The 22,213-nt window shown below is 63.1% G+C and overlaps 1 protein-coding gene across 5 annotated transcripts in view; it reads right to left on the bottom strand.

Annotated features, from left to right (window-relative positions):
- ADAMTSL2 (ADAMTS like 2) overlaps positions 1 to 15,489 on the bottom strand; it is a 36,255-nt gene extending 20,766 nt beyond the window's left edge. Inside the window, exons 1-10 of one of the 5 annotated variants that reach the window (XM_043470059.1) lie at positions 15,413 to 15,489; positions 14,316 to 14,557; positions 12,250 to 12,340; positions 11,510 to 11,733; positions 10,573 to 10,648; positions 9,380 to 9,482; positions 8,727 to 8,872; positions 8,471 to 8,594; positions 4,522 to 4,602; positions 2,113 to 2,288 (exon numbers count right to left, since the gene is read on the bottom strand). In XM_043470059.1, the coding sequence (XP_043325994.1) occupies positions 2,113 to 2,288; positions 4,522 to 4,602; positions 8,471 to 8,594; positions 8,727 to 8,872; positions 9,380 to 9,482; positions 10,573 to 10,648; positions 11,510 to 11,733; positions 12,250 to 12,339 (1,020 nt within the window). In that variant the 5' untranslated portion in view covers position 12,340; positions 14,316 to 14,557; positions 15,413 to 15,489. Of the gene's footprint in view, positions 1 to 2,112; positions 2,289 to 4,521; positions 4,603 to 8,470; positions 8,595 to 8,726; positions 8,873 to 9,379; positions 9,483 to 10,572; positions 10,649 to 11,509; positions 11,734 to 12,249; positions 12,341 to 14,315; positions 14,711 to 15,412 lie in introns of those variants that run through there. The other 4 variants (XM_043470063.1, XM_043470060.1, XM_043470061.1 and 1 more) reach the window with 4 other exon arrangements.
- Positions 15,490 to 22,213: the final 6,724 nt, after the last annotated feature.

Below are 22,213 nucleotides of genomic sequence, written 5' to 3'. Positions count from 1 at the left end.
GCCACAAACTCAGCCCAGCAGTAGCCTCAAGTGCAGCTTTGGGACTGATGTGGCATCTTTTCTAGAACAGATTAACGTGCCCTCCAGCTGAACGTATGTGGCCATCCATCTGGCACATTCTCATCTGCCCCTTCGGGAACGAGGAGCAGGAGAGATCTGTTTTGGGGCTCTGCCCAAGGGCCACCCTGACTCACCTATTCCCTGTCACAACACAGGACAAAGGGGTCTGGCCTGTCCCACATTACATGACCTTGGTCCTCTAGGCTGACAACATCGTGTTTATCAGATGAGCGGGAAGGGGCACTGGAGGCCTTGGTAAAACACAGGTGCTCCAGATGCTCAGAGATTAACCCCCGGGGAAGACTGGCCCCAAGACACTGAAAATCTCCGGGGCCAGTCGTCAAGGGCAGGAAAGGACCTCTCCTCGAAAAGAAAGGGAAAATGATCACATCTCATGCTCGCCCATCATGAAGAATTTTGGACACAACGTATTCCACGTCTGGGAATATTGGTCCAGTCCATACATGGGATTTGCTTTGAGTGGGGTCCTGAGGGCAAAGGGCTCTGCAGGAGGTCCAGGTGGTGGTGCACACATCCTGCCTCCTGGGCCACAGTACCCGGCAGCCCTTGGAGTAACAGAGGTGTCTGTGGTGGAGAAAGATGGACTGCAGAGTTTCTGCCAACCTTAGCTGAGAAAATGATAACATAGACCCTAGCATTCTAGAGAAAGGCCATACCCCCTAAAATAAATAGATGTTCTTTGGGAAAAGCTCCTGGTAAGCTACCAGGCCCTCTGACCATAGGACATCAAGTGACCAGAGCTGGACAACATAACACGCGGCCCCTCAACTCCATTAAGTTCGGAGCTTGGGAGGGCCCAGCAGCAGTCCAGGGCTCGAGGGTCAGAAAGCTGGTCAGCAGGTGACCCAACTGCCGTCACCCACGACTCTGGCACCAGCACACTCTCTCAGCTCACGCCTATGGCCGCGTGGGGTACCCTTCTGATGAAGTCAGAGAGGAGGACCATGGCCAAACTTGACACGAAATCAGGCCAGCTTGGTCTGGAGGTGCAAGCTGAAAATGAGCTCTGCTCCGGAGGGACCCCGAAAAGTTGCTGTGAAGGAAAACCCTCCCAGCGAGCTTCAGGCAGTGCGTGTAAGGTGGTCATCCAGTTTGTAAGGAAGACAGAGTGGCCCTAGGTAAGAATAAATGCTGACTCATGGACGGTGCAATTGGCTTGGCTGGTTAGTCAGGCACCTGGAAGGAAAAGATTTTAAGACAGGGGAGGAGGTGGTCTGGAGAAGGCGCACATGGGTGGATTCAGGGAAGAGGGTCTCTGGTTCATCTGTTAATGCCTTCAGGGGAGCCCCCGCCCCAGGAGGGCCTGAAACAACCAGGCAAGAGATAGAAGGGGTCTGCCAGCTGACATGGGCCAGCCTCCGGCATCGGTCAGGAGGGTGGCCTCTGTTCCCACCACATCCCTCGGTGACCACGAAGGCCAGCAGGCCTCCAAGAGCCTCAGAACTACCTCTTAACATCCCCTGATCTCCATGATGTTCCTCTACATTTCCAGAGCCGGGGCGAGGCAGCAGTGACCTTCACTTCTGGACAGGAGCCCCGGGAGAGTCCTGGCAAGCTGGGCCTAACAGGCTGCACTCTCCCGCCCTCTGCTCGTGCCCCTGCCCCACCCCCAGGAGCCGTGAGCACCGGGGACAGCATCGGGGGATGGCTGTGACAAGCTCCGCCACATCCTTGGCACTGAGGGTCCATGCGGCCGGGAGTAGGGAACTCCATGGGGGGTCAAACCCCAACTGCGGAGTGGGGTGGGGTCCTGCACCCCCGCACCCCAACCAGCCCTCTGTCCTCATCCCCCCCACACAGTTCCTGGGGCTCCTGCTGTGTATGCCCCCCAGGGGAGCTAACTTAGAAGGGGGGAAGGAGGAGGCAGGGAGGGGAGGGGGAGGACCACACAGGTGAGAGGGTGAGCGAGCGAACGGGCCAATGAATTCACGAGTCACTGGGAGGCCAGTGAAGGAACTCGAATCTGAGTGAGGGCTGGGATGAGGGCGTGAATCAGTGAGTGAGCGTGCACGGGGGCAGCGGCCCACGCACCATGACGTTCAGGCCCTGGGTGGTGGGCCCCTGAGCCACGATGTACTCGATGCCCGTCTCATACACGTCCATGGGCCGCCGGTACTTGACCACGGTGCCGGCAATGTTGAAGTTCTTGGGGCTGTCCACCTTGAAGTTGCCGTTGAAGAAGAAGTAGCCGGCTTCATCTGCAAGAGCTGAAAGGGCACAGCTGCCCAGTCACATGTGCCGGGGAGTGGGGCACACAGAGGGGACTGAAGGGCCAGGAGGAGTGGGACCCCACGCTCAGGCTCTCTGGTCAGCCTGGCCCTGTGACCCTCCCCAAACCCCCAGAGCCGGGAACCTCCACGTGGTGTGGGAGTGGCAGGCTCTGTCTGCCACAGCATGTGGCCCTGGCCGGGGAGACATGAGTCCTCATTCCTAACCAGCCTAAAATAAACAAGGGCTTGTCTAGACGACCCGAGGATGGCTGGCTCGGGGCCCGCTTGGTCCTGCCATTCTGGTGGCCTCGGAAGGGCCCGGGGCTGCAGGGCGATCAGGAGCGTCAGGGCCAAGCGGCCAGGTCTAGACACATGCTGGACCGCAGGTGTCACCCAGGTTGGGGCCAGCTCTGCTAGAGATCCCCCGTGAGCTGGGGGGACTCGCCACTTTTAGCTTCCCGCCCCGACGGGGCCCACGCAGAGCGACACTGCAGCCCTGTCTCAGCATCCCCTGCAGGCCCTACCAGACCACCCCAAGCTAACCGGCCTGGTGCTCTTGCTGGGAGCGTGATGCTCTGCCAGGCTGGGGGACCTGGTTGCCCCTTCTCCCGGGGCAGCCTCTCTCTGAGGCAGGGTGTGGTGGACACTTGGAACCAAGGACCTCGGAAGGACGTCTGCTCCCGGAACTGGAACCGCACCCCCCCCAACACCCCTGGCAACAGGCTGGAACGTCTGCCCAGAGCCGGGCCGCTAGCCCTCCCCGGGAGCCTCAGGGCTGGTGTGGGTGGGGGCTCCACCTCGGGGACAGCGTCTCTTCCAGAGGGTGTCCTTAGAGCCTGTTCCAGGAACTGGCCTGAAGGCGGGGAAGAGCTTAGCTTCCAAAGCTCCTGATGCAACACGCGCAGCGGAGCCCAGCAGTTAATTTATTATCAGACACAGCGAGCAGCCTCCGCCCGCTGGACGAGTACTCTCTGTGCAGCTCCGTCAAAAATAACGAGGACGAGAGCGTGGGCCGGGCAAGGGGACCCGCAGGGCCAGGCTCGCGCACGGGGTTAAATCCCCGGCCCACGTCCAAAACCTGCTTCCTGACAGTAATGACCTTCCTTCCTGCGGCTTCCCCAGCACTCCGGGCCGCCCTCGGTATTTCTACGCGTCTGTTTCAAGAATGATGTCTTTGCAGCCAGCTCTGGGAACACGGTGTTTCCTGGCCTCAGCACCCTCCCCGCAGGCCACAGAGCAACCGGCCTGGCAGAGGCCGGGCTCCCGCTCGGGTCCGGGGCTGCCGCCTAGAGCCTGAAGACCCACTGGGTCAGCGGCTGGTGCTCAGGGGCCCAGGCGCTGGGGCTGACAGCCTGTGCAGGGTTCAACCCCGGGGAACTTTAGCAGACACTCTACCCCCACACCAGCACCCCCCAGGAAGGGTGGCTGCACCCCGCTGGCCCTGGCCCCCAAGAAGATGCCTCGAGAGGCAGGGAGGTGAGTCAGGCTTCAGGGACAGCCTGCCTGCCTGGATCCCTGGCCTGCCTGGCAGAGATCAGCTCCCAGTTGTCAATACCTGTCCTCCTTGGCCAGAAAGGGCTCCCCAGGGGTACAGACAATGGGCATGGCCCCACCAACCTCCAGCCGCACAGGGAGCCCTTCCAGACATCGTCACCCAGGTGGGCCTCACTGCCTCGGCCAATACGCAACTTACTCCAGAATCCTCAAGTCAGAGACCCCAAATGCCTCCAGCTTCCCACCAGAATGGCCAGTGGCCAGAACATCAACTCTGGGCCCCAGATGGGAGCTTGCATCCCACCCCTGCTTCTTGTCACCCTTGGCTTCCAACTGGCCCCCCACTTCCTCTTGCCCTGCCTCAACTTCTCACCCCCAGACTCTCAGTCCTCAGGCCCTGGGGCAGGACGGGGGGGTCAGAGATGCCGCCTCCAGCACCTCCAGTTTTTTCCCGTGCCTGGCCCCCTGGGGATGGGGCGCTCACCACCTGAGTCACAGTCCCCTCTGGTGTCAAGCTGCCCTGAGTGTGAGGTCTTTCCACACCTGGGGATGAGGTCAGCCTCCCGAGGAGCCCCCACCCCCACCCCATGCATGGACACAGACACCCAGGCAGAGTTCTGGCTTCCGGGGCCACCCCTCTTCTGCAAGGTCAAGTGCCCCCCATCCACCCACAACCCACACATTTCACCCTGTGTAAATCCACAAGCCCTGCGAGCCGCCAGGCCCACATACACACCCAGCACATCCGCAGACTTCTTCCTCTCCACAATCTGGATGTCTCGGGCGCCAGCCGGGATGTGGGTCACCAGAGAGTAACCTGGGGGAGGGGACAGTGGTGAGCGGCGGGTTGGCCGCGACAGGCGCCTCTCGAGCGGAAAGGCAGCCCTGGATGGCGGTCACCACCTTCTTGCGCTCCTGGTAGGCGAGAGACAGTGTCTCAGGGCAGCCCCGTCCCCACCCGAGAGCTGCACCCAGGCCCCCAAGGGGTGCGCGCACGGCACTGCGGGAACCACCCGTGCGGCTGGCGAGCTGGCTGGCCGTCCCGGCACGGCCTGAGCGGTACCGCATTCCAAGACACTTTCCCATCGAGGCCGTGGGTGCCGCTCCCGAGTACCTGCCCTGTTCCTCCTGAGGGACGCCACAGGCCACGGGGGTCATAGATGGGCCGGAGTCAGACGTCCTCAGTCCTGCTCCACCGCTATCACCAAGGTGGCCCTGGGCAAGCTGCTAGAGCCTCAGGCCTCCATGTTCTCATCCACACACGGGGATGACAGCCCCCATGCTCGGTGATGGAGGAGATTCTGGGTAGCTCAGAGCCTGGCCCTGAGGACACTCTCACTATTATTATTTTAAAAAAGCCACACTGTCATAACATCACATTGATTTTACAGGCTTGCTACATTACAAATGTAGGTGAGGAGGTACGTGGCCCCAGCTCGGGGCCTGTCATCAAAGGCCCCAGCAGGTGAGGAAGCAGCCACGGACATTCCCGCAGAGCTCCCTAAAGAGGGACCAAGGGTCTTGGGGGCAGGGTCTGAGGAAGGGACAGTGCCGCCAGAAAGTGGTAGAGGGTTCGCTGGGGAGAAGGAGGGGAGATTTTTAAAGCCTTAAGAATGAAAAGCTTTTTAGGAGATGGTGAGAAGGTTCTGGAATCAGGTTTGCTGATTCCAGGCTACCTGAGGAACGTGTGGGCCCACCTGGCAGATGAGATGCTTCTACAGGCTGCTCCCCTTTGCAGGTACCTGAAGACCCTGAGCCTGTCCTTCCAGCCAGCAGGGGGCCCCTAAACACTTCGCCTCCGGCTGTCCTGGTGGGAGAGCAGGTGCTGTGACCTGCAGCCCTGGCCTGTTTCCGGGGTGCAAACACTGCCTGTCACAGTGGCCGATTTAAGCTGCCAACTGGTGTCGCTGCGTGCAGGGTTGGGAAAAGGGACGCAGTCATCTGCCTGCTGCCCTAGTACTTCCAGCTGACAGACACACTAATTCCAGAGGTAAGTGATTAGGAAGTGAGGACTGTGCTTGGTGGTGTTCAGTAGCCCAGTCATGTCTGACTTTGCGACCCCATAGACTGCAGCACGCCCAGGCTTCCCTGTCCTTCACTATCTCCCAGAGTTTACTCAAACTCATGTCCATTGAGTCAATGACACCATCCAACGATCTCATCCTCTGCTGTCCCCTTCTCCCCGACCCTCAATCTATCCCAGCATCAGGGTCTTTTTCCAATGAGTTGGGTTTTTGCATCAGGAGGCCAATGTATTAAAGCTTCAGTATCAGTCCTTCCAATGAACACTTAGGGTTGATTTTCTTTAGGATTAACTGGTTGACTTTGCTTAAATATCACTTATTGCAATGAAGGTGTGTGTATAGTTGCTCAGTTCTGTCTGACTCTTTGCGACCCCATGGACTGTAGCCCACCAGGCTCCTCTGTCCATGGGATTCTCCAGGCAAGAATACTGGAGTGGGTTGCCATTGAAGGTTTCCATATCAGTTCAGTTCAGTTCAGTCGCTCAGTCGTGTCCGACTCTTTGCGACCCCATGGACTGCAGCACGCCAGGCCTCCCTGTCCATCACCAACTCCCAGAATTTACTCAAACTCATGTCCATTGAGTTGGTGATGCCATCCAACCATCTCATCCTCTGTTGTCTGCTTCTCCTCCAGCCTTCAATCTTTCTCAGCATCAGGGTCTTTTCCAATGACTCAGCTCTTCGCATGAGGTAGCCAAAGTATTGGAGTTTCAGCTTCAACATCAGTCCTTCCAATGAACACCCAGGACTGATCTCCTTTAGGATGGACTGGTTGGATCTCCTTGCAGTTCAAGGGATTCTTAAGAGTCTTCTCCAGCACCACAGTTCAAAAGCATCAATTCTTTGGCGCTCAGCTTTCCCTATAGTCCAACTCTCACATCCATACATGACTACTGGAAAAACCATAGCCTTCACTAGACGGACCTTTGTTGGCAAAGTAATGTCTCTGCTTTTTAATATGCTGTCTAGGTTGGTCATAACTTTCCTTCCAAGGAGTAAGCGTCTTTTAATTTCATGGCTACAGTCACCATCTGCAGTGATTTTGGAGCCCAAATAAATAAAGTCTGCCACTGTTTCCACTGTTTCTCCATCTATTTGCCATGAAGTGATGGGACTGGATGCCATGATCTTTGTTTATGTATACTTACTTTTAAATTAGCAGCCAGCTCATGAGACTCTTCACCGTGGTTACCATGCACGCACCCGGGGACCATGTGGGTCAGTGCTCAGGACCACAGACCCGGGAACAAGCTGTCTGGGTTCAGACCCAACTCTGCCTCTTTTGACTATGTGACCTTAACCTAGTTTCTTAACCTCTCTGTTTCCACATCTGTAACACGACGACAGTGGTGGTCCCCGCCCAGAGGAGATGCCGCGAGGTGGGAGCAAGCTAACCCCGCTGCACGTGGCCCCATGCACAGAACGCGTTTGGCAGCAGGGGTGGGACTGGTCCCGTGTCAGCCCCCAGGCCCCCAGGCTGCGAGCTCCGTGCCGGCAAGGACCTACTGTACCCTGCAGCTCCTGGCACACAGGCGGTGCTCAGACAGAGACGCACTGCCTGAGCGCCGCCTCTGCCGTGTCCACACCCCGGGGCCTGGCAGAAGGTCCTGCAGGCAGGTTTGTGCAAGGAACAGAGGAAGCACACGATGTCTTTGCCCACGCTCCTTCCAAAGTGAGCCCTGCGAAGAAAGCGGCCTCTGCCCACTGTGCCTGTCAAGCGTTAGTCAGAGCCCTGTCCAGCTGGGCCTCCGCTAAGACACCCCTCCTTCTCTTACTCTGACCCTCCTCAGTCGGCGTGTTCATCCCTGGGTGCCACGTCCAAGCTCTAACACTAACTCTGAAATTATCCATCTGCTCCGGCTCCAGCAGAGGTGTGGTCCCAACAGCCAGGTCCTCAGGGGCTCTCCCGGGGTTGGTTCCAGTCCAGATGTGCCTGGCCTCCGTGGGGGACTTCAAGCAGGCAGTTCCCACCCTGCACCTCAGTTTCCCCATCTGCTAAATGGGTCTCGGGCTGCCCTGCCTGTCCCAGTCCAGGAGCTGTGATAACCCAGTTAAATCCCACGGCATTAACCGAGGCCCACGAATGCCTCCAGTTTAGCCCCGAGTGTCATAAGCGACATCCCTCCAAAAGCAGCAAGTCCCAGCAAGTCCCAGCACATGCACAGACCCCCCTGTCGGCCCAGCCCCCAGAGCTGGACGCTCCTGTGAGGCCGCTGATAAGAAGCAGCCCAGGAAAGAGAGGGGCCAGCTCTGCACTGGGTCGGCTGGGGCCAGTGGGACCCAGCACGTCCCTTCAGCCCTGGAGACTTGGGTCTGAGAGCTCAGGCCCCAGAATCCACGTGCCCAGGCCCCACCCTCAGGTCAGCGGCAAGGACCGAACGCGTGCCTCAGTTTCCCCCTGTTACGAGCGGGGCTAATACCTCCCTGTAGGCTGTGCTGAGTTGGAGGTGGTCTCCCAGCCCCATGTGCACCGGGGCACCTGGGATCCAGGGATGGGCCACGCAGATCTCCTCTTAGCCCTGTGGCCAAGAGGGTCCTCCCAGAGCTGCTGGGCCAGTCCTGCCAGGCCTGGGCAGAGGATCCGGGGCGGGGGGGCGCCCAGGAGGGGAAGGACCCTGCGCGCGGCCACTCAGCGGCCGGAGGCAGGCCAGGGGCTCTTACCCAGGTGGGCGTTGCCCTTGCGGTAGTTGCCCGTCACGTGGGTGCAGCTGCTCCCGTCGCCCTGGCAGACGCCACACTTGTCCAGCGTGTGGGTGGAGAAGAGCACCCCGTCACAGCCGATGGGCTGCAGGAAGGGAGGCGGAGAGGCTGCTGGGAGGGCGCGAGGCGAGACCCCGGGGCCGCCACCGCCGGGGGGACGGGGTGGGCGGCGGGCGCGAGGGGACCGGTGGGTGCTTGTGCTACAGTGTTGAACAACCTCACATTTTCCAGACACGCAGACCCCTCGCAGGTCGGCGAGCTTGCAGGACGTGCCGTCGCGGGCGGGCACCATGAGCTGCCGCTGGCCGTCCACGGTGGTGCAGTGCAGGTCACACGGCTTGCTGGAGATGTGCACGTAGTCGTCTGCAGGGAGACAGCGTCTCAGGGCGCTGCGGAGCCTGAGTCGGGGATGTCTCCCGCCCCTCCCCACCCCGACGGAGACAGCCCTCTGTCCGTGGTGCAGATGGGAACCCTGAGACCTGGAGAGTGGAAGGGACTTTGCCCAGGGCCTCAGCGGTAGAGACGGGGACTGAGATGCATGTGATCTGTCCCAGATCAGCTCTGAGTCCAGCCTCTGCGGCCCTGTGAGTAGCGGGCAGCGTCCCCTCTGCAGGACTTCGGAGCCGACTTGGTGGCCCCAGGCTGCCGGTCCTGGGCACCCTGCACCTCCTCCGTGAGCAGGAGAAGCCAGGTCCTGTACACTGTTGCCTGAACTACTGGGGACCTTCGACAAGAACCGCCCCCCAGGCTGTTTCCCCCCCTGCCCTCCCGCTGTACAAGGGCGCGCCCTCCCGTGGTCCCCAGGGGGTGGCCACAAGGGATGGATTCTTCCGGAGCGGGCCCCCGCTGGGTGGCCCAGGGCCGCAGTACCCGGGTAGAGTGGCTTCCACTGGTGCGTGCGCCCATTGTACACACGGGAGTTGAAGGAGATACACTGCTCCTCACGGAAGCTCCTCCCGTCCGGCGGACACTCCTGGGAAGAGAGAGACAGGGAGGGAGGCTCCGGGAGGAACTCGGCCCGACAAAGGCATTTTTGTCCAGGCTGAGCAGGAAGTGGCTGCAGCCGGCACGGCCGTGCCAGGCCGAGGCCCGCGGGGTGGCCTCTCCTCCCTGCTCTCTGGAAGGAGGGCGGGGGCGCCGGGCCTCCAGACCCACGTGTGCTGGCCCTCCCGCTGCTGCGAGCTGGATCCCGTCGCCCCCTGCCACCCTGGCCATCTCCCCTGCTGCTCATGGAGACGCGGGGACACCAGCCTGGCCTGTGCTCACCCTGCCTCCTGGGGAAGGGGGCCCATCTGCATGTCTGCAACCACAGCCATGGGGCCTGGGACACGGGCATTGACTGAATGGGCTTGACTTCGTGGAAGAGGATTCCAAGGGGGCCAGAAGCTCAACCGGCTGAGTGTCCCTCCCGAGCTCAAGCTGACCCACGAGGCCAACCCAGAAGCCGGGCTGCTCACTCCCGCCGGCCCCTGACCCCTCACACATGCACACAGACGCAAGGACACACACGGTCATCTCTCTGCCCCGCCCCACCCCGTCCTGGGGGTGCGGTTCAGACTGGCTTGGACCCCATCATCGAGAAGCGCGCAGAAGCCAAACCAGCGTGCTGCCTCCGGCCAGCCCAGCCCGGCCACCTCGCTGCAGAGCGAGGTTAACAGACAAGGCTCGGGGGCTGAGTGTGTGGGCGCAGAGGGGGCACACGGGGGCTGTGGCCGGAACAGGGCCGCCTGTGACATCAAGCCTCCCCGGGAGCATGATTCACCCTGGGTGCAGGGGGGCACAGGTGGCCAGAGACCCCCAAACTCTGAGGTCACATGACAGCTCTGCCAGCAGAAGCGAGTCCTTCCCACTCAGGTGCCCGCAGCGCGTGGCGGGCACCACGGACCTGACCTGAGGCAGGGAGCGGGATTCTGGGCCTGGGGGCCCCCATCCCCACTTCTGTTCATTGGGATGCAAGGGGCGGGCCCAGAACAGAGTGTCCAGAGGGCTGGGGCCACCGGGAAGCCACCCGGAGTCCTGCGTGGGACGGGGTGGTGGGGGTGGTCCGGCCAGGCGGGCCTCACCTGCACTCTGCATAGCTGGTACCTCTTGGACGTGCCCGCGCAGGTCCGGTTCCCGGCGCCCGTGACGGATGTCTTCCTGGAGGGAGGACCGGGCTGTGAGCTCAGGTCAGGAGTGGCCGGCTGCCGTCCTGACCCAGCTCCCAGCCCTCCTCTGGACGGTCCCCCCCAGCCCCGAGCCTCCACGGGCTCCTCTGACTGAGGCCGCCTCCCTCCCTACTCCATCCCCGCTGCTCCAGCAGAGCCCGCTCCTGTCTCAGGTACCCCCACAGTTTCAGGGGGCTTCTCAGCCTCCTCCTGGGGGAGGGGCGAGGTCCCCTTCACCTCTGTATCCTCAGCACACGGTGTAGGGTCTCAGGCCACAGAATTAGTGATGGCAGAACAGTGTTCAGCCCGGGCCTGGGCCCTCTGCTAAAGTGCACACACACACACACACACACACACACACACGGAATCGCGTGCTCAGAAACCTCAGGTGGGCTCGAGCATAATCTCCGCTCCACAAAGAGGAAACTGATCCTCAGAGAGGTTAAGTGACTTCCCCAAGGTCACACAGCTAGGGAGTTGCAGAGGCAAGATGTGAACGCAGGTCTGGCCAGCAGTAACCACCGCACCGTAGGCTTACCCCATGTTTATTCAACTCAGGTCTTCAGGATAGAAGGTCAGGGAGGCCTGACCACTCCCTGAAAGAGCCCTAGGCAGGGTCCTCTTAGCCCAGTGCCCCAGAGCGGGATGAACCACAGGACACTCTTGCCTGGGACCCGACAGAAGCCGCGTCCCCACGCGGAGGCCAATGAAAAGACTGACTGGCTCAGCTGGCCTGTGCAGCCTCAACCTGAAGGCTGCGTTCAGCCCGAGCCACCCCCCGGCAGCTGCTGCCCGCCTCCCTGCCCCCCGCCCCGCTGTCCGGGCAGCCAGCCCCACGGGGCCCCGCGCTCACACCAGCACCTCTGCTGCAGGCAGTGCCGCTCCTGGGACGTCACCCCGGCCCCGCAGCTGCGGGAACATGCCGTCCACTTGGTCCACTCTCCCCACCAGTAGGCGGTGGCGTCGGGGCCCACCTCCAGGCTGTTGGACGTCGGGCTGTTGTCCTGGGTGAGAGGCCCCACGACGGTTAAAAGGAGGTTGGAGCGCCTGGCCAGACGGGCCTGCCGACCCCGTGCCCTGGACAGGAGGACACAGCCCCCTGGGTGGGTTGCTCAAAGCCCCAGCTCAGACCTCTGGGGGGGGATCTCTGAGGGACCTCCCAGGGAGCTGAGCGCCTCAGGTGCTACCTGATCTTGAGATCCAAAACCTTCTGGGGGCTTGGCAGGATCCTGACGCCAAACCTAACCATCCTCTCACGCTCCCAAGTGGCCTCGGGGTGGGGGGGCGCCCAGCCTGGGTTCTGCAGGACCCAAACCCATCTGTATACACGCTACACCCCAGGCCTTTGTGCTGAAGGGGAGCGCCCAGTCCCCGCAGCCCCCGTCCCGCCAAACCGGCAAGGACGCCAGAGTCGCCAGAGCCCACCACCCACCCACCCAGGGGCTGGCCTGACCGGCATGTAAGGTGTGCTCCTGGGAGTGGAGGGGGCCCTGGAGAGTGGGCGCTCCAGATGCCCCAGGCCCCTGTCCCGTATCTTGCCACGCAGCTCTCAGCGTCAGCCCACGTGGGTGAGGGCCTGTGCACCCCACTCACCGTGGTCCCCGTGGACGACGCGCTCCCAGTCACTAAGGCCATAGCCAGCAGGGACCAGGCCCAGCATGAAGGCTGCCATCTGCCCTCCATCCTAGGAAGCAAGGCCACAGTCATTGCCAGGCCAGGCCCAGCTCCCCTCGCAGGCGGCCAGAGTCTGCTTTGGGGCAAAACCCCCTGGGGGCCCACCTAGTGAGGCCTGCGATTATCTGGGATCTGTTGGTAGTGACTGCCTGCCAGCCCTGTTGGGTGGGCTCCATGAGTGATTAGAGATGCCTGCCATGGGCTTGAGACCCTAGGGTGATGGTGTGTGTGCTAAGCCCGTTCCACCGGATCTGAGGGCGTTTGGGGACATGGGCCAAGCTTTGCCTCGGAATACCTAAGCTCCTTGGAGGATGCCTGGGGAGAAACCCAGGGACACAGAGAGGCCCGGGCTGCACCCCCTGGATGAAGGAGCTAAGGATCAATCTATTACCTCGGCGCTGGACCTGGCCCAAGCAAGAGCACCCTGGGATTTTCGTCTGCTCGGCACGTGCTGACCGACAGGGGAGACTGAGGCTTTCCCACCAGCCATGTGGAGCTGCTAGAGCAGGTGTGGGTGAGCAGACTCTGCCAGGCCCTCCCTGGGTGCAGCTGCCCCCTGCCTCAGAGGGACCCCAGGCTGCAAAGAGCCCTCTGTCCCCTCCCTCCCAAGAGAAGACATGCAGCTTGTACCTCTGGGGCCTTGATGTGAGGGTGGCCCAGGGCCACCCTGGGGTTGGCTCCTTCCCGAGAAGTCCAACATCCCCAGCCCAAAACATGACTTGACCTCCCTGCTATGGTTTAGTCGCTCAGTCGTGTCTGACTCTTTGTGACCCCATGGATTTTAGCCCACCAGGCTCCTCTGTCCATGGGATTTTCCAGGCAAGAATCCTGGTGTGGGTTGCCATTTCCTTCCCCAGGGGGTCTTCCCAGACCCAGGGATCGAACCCACGTCTCCTGCACTGGCAGGAGGATTCTTTACCATCTGAGGCACCAGGGAAGCCCATACTTGTCCTCCCTGCCAGAGATCAAATCAAGGGCTGCCTCCAGCCTCCTGGGCCCTCAGCCCCCCTCATCTGGCCCTGAGACGGGAGGACCAGCAAGCCCTGCAGTGACCTCTGGCCAGGGTCTGTCTTGGGTCCTGAGCATCACGTGCCAGCGAGTTGGAGTAGTTTCGGAAACCCCCGAGCCCAGCCCCCTCTAGCCCGGGACCAGAGAGGGGAGCCAGTTTGCCCAAAGCCACACAGCCATGTATCTGGCCAACTAGCCCCCAGACCCCAGAGCAAACAGGGATTGGTTCCAGGGAAAGAAGGTAGAAAGGACCGGCCGCCCGCTGCCCGCCAGCCCTGAAAACAGCTCCTCATCTGCCCGCCGTCCTGCACCAAACCCTCGCCTCCTCGTGGGCCCAAGCGCCTGCAAGTTTGCTGGAGCTATAGCAATGCCAGCCTCGCACCCCAAGAATGTCTCTCTGCCCCAGAAGGGGCAGCAGTCCACCCCGGAGTTTGGAGCTGAGACCTCGAGATCCGCAGCCCCCCAGCCGCCTGCCTGGCCCGCCTGCCACCTGGGGGCTGCCCCTCCCCGCAGGCCCCCACCTGCACCCCCCGGCCCCCCGCCCCCCGCAAGCACAGACCCCCGTCCGCAGCCCCATCGGCTCGTCTGCGGCCCCGGCTCCTGCCTGCAGGCTGAGGACAGGTGCTGAGCCGGCCGCACACTTGGTTTTCATTAAGGCTCCCAGACAGCCGCGGCTGCAGGCCAGGCCCGGCTCACGCGGGATCCAGCCCTCCCTGGGGTCCAAAAGCAGCCACCACCGGCCAGCGGGACAGGCTTGCCTGCAAGCGAGGGCTTTGGACTCGGTGAGGCTAGGAGCTGAGAGACCCCCCACCCCCCGCCCCGGGCCGGGCTCAGAGGGTCTGCACCCCTCCCCAGGAGTCCCTGCTCCTGTTATATAACGGCTCCCCAAGGGGCCAGGGGCTGACCTGCAGGCACTGGGGGCCGCACCTCCGTCCTGGGCGGGCGGCCGTGGGAAGGGAAGCCAGACGGTGGCCTACCTGGCCGGTGCTCGGCAGGGTGTCCTCGCGGGGGAAGGGGCCGCGGCCGCGGGCAGGCGGGCCAGGTGCGCGGCGCAGGGGGAGGCTCGGATGCCGAGGGCCGCGGGCTGTGCCTCTCTCCCGTCTGCTCCCCCGCCCCTCGCCGCCTCCCTCCTCCACTTCAAAGCGCACCCACGAGAGGGGGTTCCCAGGGAGGCGCAGCCCAGCGGCGGCCGGGCGGGCGGGCGCGGCGGCCTTTATAGCTGTCAGGCAGACGGGGAGGAACTCACACTTCCCACCAGGCTGCTCCCCCGCCCGCCGCCCCGCCGGCCGGCCCGGCGCACACTTTAACCCGCTCCGCGCCTCTGGAGCACGGCCAGGCCGGCCCAGCTGCCTGCCGCCCGCCGCCGCCGCGAGCGGAGAGGCCGCCGGCCCGGGGCCACCACGCGGGACCGTGGTTGGGGATAGAGTCTGGGTGTCCAGACAGAGTGGCCGCTGGCCCGGGGTCACAGGGGAGCTCGTGGGGAGGGTGGGGGAGCAGAATTGAGCCCCAGGCTCGGTCCATTGGATGCCTGCCTCCCTGGGGGGTGGGGGGGGGTGCCGTCTCTGCCCCTCCCCAGAATGGATCCTAGGTGTGTGAGACAGCCATGTGATGGCTGGCGCTTACAGATGGTGAGGCTGGGGTCGGGAGGGGAGACCCAGCTCTGAGGTCACCCAGCCAGGCTTGGAGACATTTCTCCTGAGCAGTGGAGGGACTGACAGAGACCCAGTGCAGGCCCCAGCCAAGGGTCCGGGGATGGGACAGGAGGGCCCGCAGCCCGCGAACCAGACAGCTCGCATGGCCGGAGCCAGCGGCGGGGGAGGAGCGCAGAGCTTTACAGATGTTCACACCAGCTTGGCAGGGCACACGGCCTGGCTGGGCGCACGCCAGCTGGGCAGCCCCTGGCAGGCCGGCGTGGGGCTCCAGCCTGCATTCCTGCTGAGTCAGAGCGTGGAGCAGAGCACGGAGCCAGCAGCATGCACTCCGGCCGCACCCCCCCTCCCTCCCCGGCACCCAGGGGGGCACCCCAGACACTGCAAGTCGCCCCGGAAGCAGGCCAGGCCCCCGCCCCACACACCAGGCCCTCTGGAGCCCGGAACGCAGGGGCACCTCCACACACGGTGGGGGTGGAAGGGGGGCAACCCCGGGCCGCTCCAGCCATCCCCCTGCCTCTACGCTGCAGATGGCTCACAGTGGCGCCTGGAGAGCCCTCCCCCTCCTGCGTCCTCCCTGCCGGAAGGAACTGTGGCGAGCTCCTCCAGGCCGAGAACCATTCCACCCCTAGGGAAGTTCTGCCACCAGCAGGAGCGGCGGGGGAAGAGAGCCAGCAGCCCTGCCCGCTGCCCTGCCACCGTCCTGTCCCTCCCGCAGGAGTCCTTCCTCCGTGCCAAGAGCTAGGAACTCCCCAGTTTACAGACGGAGAAACTGAGGCTCCGAGACTGCCCAGGGGCGCCCAGGGGCGCACGTCTGGTGAGCGGCACAGCCCATCCCCGCCTCGGCAGGCTCTTGGACCCAGACTCTGGGAAGGCAGGTCTTATCCATCTCTGCTTTTCTTCCCCTGGGGCCCCGGGGATGTTCGGCAGAACCCAGGCCCACGCTGCCCCCTGTTGGCACGCTGGATCGCAGACACGACGGGACCTGTCACACAGCACTGGTGAGCGTGCACACGCACACACATACACGTGTCAGGCACGAGCACATGCACACATGTGTGCACTGCGTGTACACACGCACACATGTGTGCGTCCGTGCATGTGCGCACATGTACACATGTGTGTGCGTGCACGTGTGTATACATGCGTGCATGCATGTGTGCATGCACACACACATACGGGGCACACACTCACCAACCCCCTCACAGACACCCTGCTGATCACTCCCGCACTCTGGGGCCTCTGCCTGCCCCACCCCGCCCCTCCAGCCGAGCACCAGGGCTCTGCATCCCCAGTCAGAGTCCCCAGCTCTCCGGACATAGCTGGATCCGCGTCCAGCCAGAGCCAGAGTGACTAATGGTTTCCCGTGGGAGGGACCCTACAGCCAGCCGGCGCAAACACCCCAGTGCCTTCTCTTAGCTCAGTGGGACAGCACCCAAGAGGCAGGCTGCCACCCCAGCTCTGGGACCTCCAGCAGGTGTGTGACCTGGACTGGCCCCCCATCCACCCCACCCCACCCCCTACCTCCAGGAGCTGGCCAGGGCTCCCCCTCCTGAAGGGACACCAGCCTTCCCCCAAACTCCAGGCCCACAGGGAGCTCTGACCACAGCTTGGTCCACTGGTGGTCTGGGGGAAGGCCTGGGGCCCTGAAGACCCTAGGAATCGCAGGCGGGTGGTTGGGGATAGAGTCAAGCACAGGCAGGAAGCACGACGGAAGGCCTGGTCATGTGCCCGGCACAGAGCTGCCGTCGGTTCCAGAGAACCGGTCAGGCAGGGCCTCCTGGTCCTCACGTGCCCTCTGGGCCCACCTTGTGGGGCTGCAGCCAGACCTGGACGGCAGATCCAAAGGATCTAAGTGTTGGCGACCAGAGCATCAGGCCAGGCTCAGAAGAGGTCCACACTCTGGGGTCCACTCTCTGCCATCACTGTTGCTGAAGGTTTAATCGCATCATTTTAGAATTTGTGTTCTGGGGGTGACATCGCATGGGGTGATGGGGCATCTGCTGGGGGACCCCCCACCGCCCGCACCTCTCAGGCCTGCCTCGTGCCCCCTGGGGAACCAGGGTCAGGCGGAGCCTCTGGTGGAGTCGCAAGGGCTCACGCCGCAACCTCCCCGGGCCCAGCGGAGCACAGCATTAAGAGGGAGCAGCCCTGGAAGAAAGAGAAAGCTTTGACCTGTTGGTGAATGAGGGGCTTCTCGATTTTCACTGAGCCCCAGCTCACCCCCAGGTCACCCGGGGGCCCTCGGAATTGCTGTTTCCCAGCCCTGACAACGCCCAGGGCTCCCTCGGGTGTCACAGAAAGAAGTGGCGTGGGGCCCCCATCTTGGTTCCTGCCATCTCCTCCCTGGAGCCCTTGTTCACACCCGTCTGGATGTGCTTGGCCCTCCAGATGGGCTCCTGAGCACACGTCCTCCAGGAAGCCCACCAGGCAGCAGTCCAGCACTTTGATCTGGCTTCCCGACCCACGGCTGGGACTCACCTGCCAGGCCCGGCATATAGAAAGTGCTCGGTGTGTGGAAGCGTGGATTTGTCTGGCAGCCCCTGTCCTTTGGGGTGAGGGGGAAGTGTCCCCACCACTCTCTGGGCAGCCCTGGCTGGAGATGCTGTGGACACCTGTTTTTTTAGAGATTTTCTGCCAGACCTGGATTTCTGAAGAGCTTGGAAACAGGAAAATGTGCACATTTCTTCAGGAAGGTGATGTGAAGCGTGGGAAAGCAAGGCGGGAGGAGAGGAGCCTGCAGGGAAGGGACGGGTCAGGGAGGGGGAGGGGCACAGTGGGCCGGGGTGACCAGCCTGGCGGTCCTTGTGGTTGGACGGTCACACTGGGAGCTGGGCCCTGTCCTGCACAACCACGTGTCCAAAACAGAGCTCCGAAGGTGAGGGACCAGGGCCAGAGACCCTGCGAGGGGGTCCTCAACTCTGGCACCCAAGGCCGCCAGCACGGCCCGGAGGGCCATGACCCCCACCTTCTCCTGCCACGTCCTGCAGCCCACCCAGAGCCTGGAGCGCCCTGGGCCCCTTCTGACAGCAGAGCGCTTCTTCCCAACGGGGACTGGGCCACCAGGGCCCCTGTGGCCAGTTTGGAAGTGGTGGGCCGGGACCAGAAGAGGACCAAGCCCCAGCAGAGGCCCCAGCGGCCAACGCCACCCCCAGAGCTCCCCGCCCAGCCCCAGGCAGGCCCAGCTGTCTCTGCCCTGGATCTTCCTCCCTCTGGGAGGACCCTCCTCCACGGCCCACTGGGGGTCAGCAATGCACGTGTGTGTGTCCCTGTCGTGTCCGACTCATCACGACCCGTGGACTCTATCCCGCCAGGCTCCTCTGTCCATGGGGATTCTCCAGGCCAGAACACTGGGGTGGGTTGCCATGCCCTCCTCCAGGGGATCTGCCCCCACCCGGGGATCGAGCCCGGGCCTCCCACCTTGCCGGCGAATTCGTTACCATCTGAGCCACCGGGGAAGCCCCGGGAGTCAGCAGGCTGGACCACAAAACAGAGCGCTCCTCCTCCCTCCCTCCCAGCACTGGCGTTTTCCACTAGGCCCAGTCCTGACGTTCAAGCGGGGGACTCTATGTGTAGGCCTCCTCGCTCTTAAAACTCACAAGAAAGAGGCGCCCTTGTCCCCAGATCTGGAGGAAGGATGGGGCCCTGGGGGGCCCTGGCATGACTGGGAAGTGAGCTCGCCGCTGCAGCTCCAGGGACAGCCCACCACCAGGCCCAGGGCCGGGCAGGACCTGTGACCTCGGGCTCCTGGATTACACAGCCCGCCCGGGTATGCAGGAGGCCCCCAGGAAGGCCCGGTGCCCAGGAGCCCCGTCCCGTCTCAGCCCCACTCCCTCCTCTGCACAGAGAGGCAGACCCAATGCGCGGACACAGTGGGGGGTGCGGGGCAGGGGACGACAAGCCTGTGTCCCTGTCCCAGCCCTGCTCCCAGCCCCCAGGTCCCCAGGCATGGATGCTGAGGCCCACCTTTCGGAAGAGAGTCCCCCCTGTAATGACCCACATTGGCTCTTTGCTGCTTCTCATTAACAGACAGCTTCCTGGGCCAGCCGCTCCCAGAGCCCAGCGCACCTGCCCGTGATCACAGCGCCCCTGTGGGACAGCGACGGGCGTCCCTCGTGTCAGTGAGGAGACCGAGGCTCCGGGCCCAGAGGGCACAGCAAGGCCCCGGAGCGAGGAGGGCAGAGCCCTCACCCGGCTCACCCGGCAGGTGTGGAGGAGCTGGGGGCCGCGTGAGCTGCTCACGTCCGGCCATCAGCCGAACTCAGCACGCCTGCTGTCACAGCGCCGGTTGTGGAGGTCCAGGCTGGCGCTCCAGCCTGGGGGCCCCAATGAAGGGGTCAGGAGCATCAGTGCCCAGACCCTTCCCACCAGGGGCAGGGCAGGGGGGCGCCTCGGGGGACCCTTGCACCCGGAGCCGAGGCCTGCTGTGCCCGGGGGTGACCGGAGCTCCAGGCTGGGGGTTCAAAGCGTGGAGGACGCGAGTGCGGCAGCTGGCCCTGCTCTGCAGGCCCAGCCGGGCAGACAGGCAGCTGTCCGGGAGATGGGAGCCGTGTGGCATTCCTGGCATTTCAGCACCTCTATAAAAGCCGAGGGGCGGGGAGGGCGGGTCGTCTCCCCCTCCCCGCTCCCCAGGCTGTGGCTGCCTGGTCAGGCGGCCCCCCACCCCACCCGGAACGGCCCCTGCTGGGTCTCACTGGGACCAGCACCACCTGCTGGGGACAGGGGGCATGCTGCCTGTGGTGGGGGCAGGGTGCCTTGGCTAGGAGCAATGCCAGCCTCCCCCCGCTCTAAGCCTCAGTCTTCTCTTCTGTAAAATGGGGAGAGAGAGACGTCCAGCCGCTGACAGCCCAGAGGGACAAAATAGGAAGAGAGATTGGCACCCGCCAGCGCTGAATGAACGTCTGTGTGCGTAAATGGTTTTCAAGATACACAGGGCGGTGGGGCTGAAAATGTGAGCTCCCCGCCCCATCGCCAGGGGTCGGGCAGGACGGAGAGCTACACTGTGAACTCGGAGGCCGCCCCCGGGGGCGGGCACCCTGGCAGGAGGGTCCAGGCCCGCTGCCTGTGGGGTCTGCGCTGACCCGGCACCAGCAGGTGAGGGCGGGGTGGTGGGGGGCGTATTGCAGGCCAGCTGGCAGGCGGAGCCCTGGGCGGCGGGGAGGACAGGGCGCCAGCTCACACCTCTGCTGGCTCCGGACCTGCCCAGGTTGAGCTGGGCTCCCAGCCCGGCTCGCTGCCCTGTGCCTCCAGGGGCAGTACCACCCCTGAGCAGCCAGCCTGATTCTTTTCCTCTGCCCCCCATCCCACCTCCCCAGGCCAATCACGTCCCTGGCACCAGTGAGAAAGGAAGGTCATTCCAGTCCTGTTCAGAGCAGGACGCCTTCCCCCGGGCCAGCTGGTCTGTCTCCAGGCGACCAGGTCTCAGAGGGGACCCCGACCTCCGCCCTGCGCTCAGCCCCCCTCCTCAGAGTGGGTGGGGGGTAGTCCTCCGCCCCAGCCCCTCGCCCCGGCCTGGCCACCTGTCTCTCTTCTTCAGGGTGAGCCCCTCCTCAGCCCCCTTCTCCTTAATCGCTACAACACATGTGCAATCCCCTGCCCCCCGGCCCCTCCCCGCTTCTCTTTTTCCCTTCCCCGAGCTCGCAGCCCTGGCCCTGGAGTTTACAACTGCAAAAACACACACACACACTCATGCACAAAACCAACTGTGGAATGTTTTCCCACTTCCGAGTGGGGGGTTGTGGCTCCAGAGAGCTCTCTCCTAGCACCTGACATCTAATCCATGTCCTCACCTTGCAATTTCTGCCCCTCCTGGAGGCCGGAGCTGGGGGCAGAGGTGGTGACCAGCTCGCCGGGAGTTGCCTGCCTCTTACCCAGAGCTGCACGCACGCACGCACGCACGCACGGCAGGACCTGGTTTTCCCATTTGGAGTGGCACGGGGCTCCTAAGTGCCAGACTGAAGCGCACTGCCGCCCGCCTCTCCCGACTTTGATTCATTCTTTTCACAAAGTCATTCATCCAGCCAGTGTCTGCTGACCACCCACCACGTGCCAGGCTCCGCCCGGGGCTTGGGTGGGGAGCCGGCCAACCAAGCCCCGGGCACACGACCCGAGCCGCTCTGCACAGAGGCATGGACGCTTGGATGGGAGAGAGCAGCATGTCGGGCCCAGCGCAGAGCACCTCGGCTTACCTAAGCCGGGTGGCAAGCCTTCCCCACAGACTCAGAGGTGGAGGACGTGTGTTCTTTCCGGGGAGGCAGAGAGGCCAGGAGGAGGTTCTGGGTGTACAAGGGCGGCTGGGGGTGCTGAGGGGAGATGGCTGGGCAGGGATGGCCCAGGGTTCTCCTGGAGACCTTGGACTTCACGCTGAGAGTGTGGGTGCCTAGGAAGAAGGCACTTGAGCAGAAAAAGATGTGACCACATGTCCCAAGTAGGACTTTTCATTGCAGGCAGCAGAAACGGGCTCCAGCCAGCATACAACAAGCAGAGACTTTTCTGAAAGGTGTGAGGGAGCTCCCAGGAGGACAGAAAGGAGGATCAAGTGCACCCCGAAGGCCGGGAACAAGCCGGCAGCCTCTCCTTGAGGCACCGACTGGCGAGCGTGGGCACCCCTCAGCCTCGCCCCCCGCCTGCTTTTCCCATTCTCCAAATTCCAACTCCCAGGAGAACAAAATCCGGAGTAGCCACCCAGCGACCACAGGAACAAGCCACATGACATACATGGGTGACTCCCAGGGGCATTCTGGGGCCGTGAAAGAATCCACCCGGCATGCGTCTGTTTATGCAGGCTGAGACAGGTGTCCGCAGAAGCCAGAACAGAGGCTGCCTCTGCTGGGGACTCAAAGGACCGCACTGGAGTGAAGGGGTGCTGGGGCCGTCACACGGCACTCGGCAAGTCCCACCAGACCACACGTTATGACTCTGTGTGCTTTGCTGCAGGTGACATCCTTACACCGTGGCGAAGCACAAAACATTTAACAAAAGCTGTCCTTTTGCTGACAACAAACAAATCAATCCAGCAGTCCTTCCCGGGAGAGCGCCAGCCCAGGTAACTCACACAGAGTTATCCAGAGGTAATTTGGCCGGAGGATGGGGGCCCTCTGCCAGGCAGCTCCCCCCAGGCCTCTTCAAAAAGCGAAGACTATCTCCCGAAGGCATAGGAACGCTGAGAGGGCTGGCGTCAGCCTTGCCTCGGTGACCCTGATAGAAAGTTCCTGGTCTGTGCACTT

This window comes from Cervus canadensis, chromosome 5, assembly GCF_019320065.1.
Source record: "Cervus canadensis isolate Bull #8, Minnesota chromosome 5, ASM1932006v1, whole genome shotgun sequence".
NCBI classification, from domain to species: domain Eukaryota; kingdom Metazoa; phylum Chordata; class Mammalia; order Artiodactyla; family Cervidae; genus Cervus; species Cervus canadensis.
Note: the sequence above shows the minus strand (reverse complement) of the source record. Positions and strands in the feature narration are given on the sequence as shown.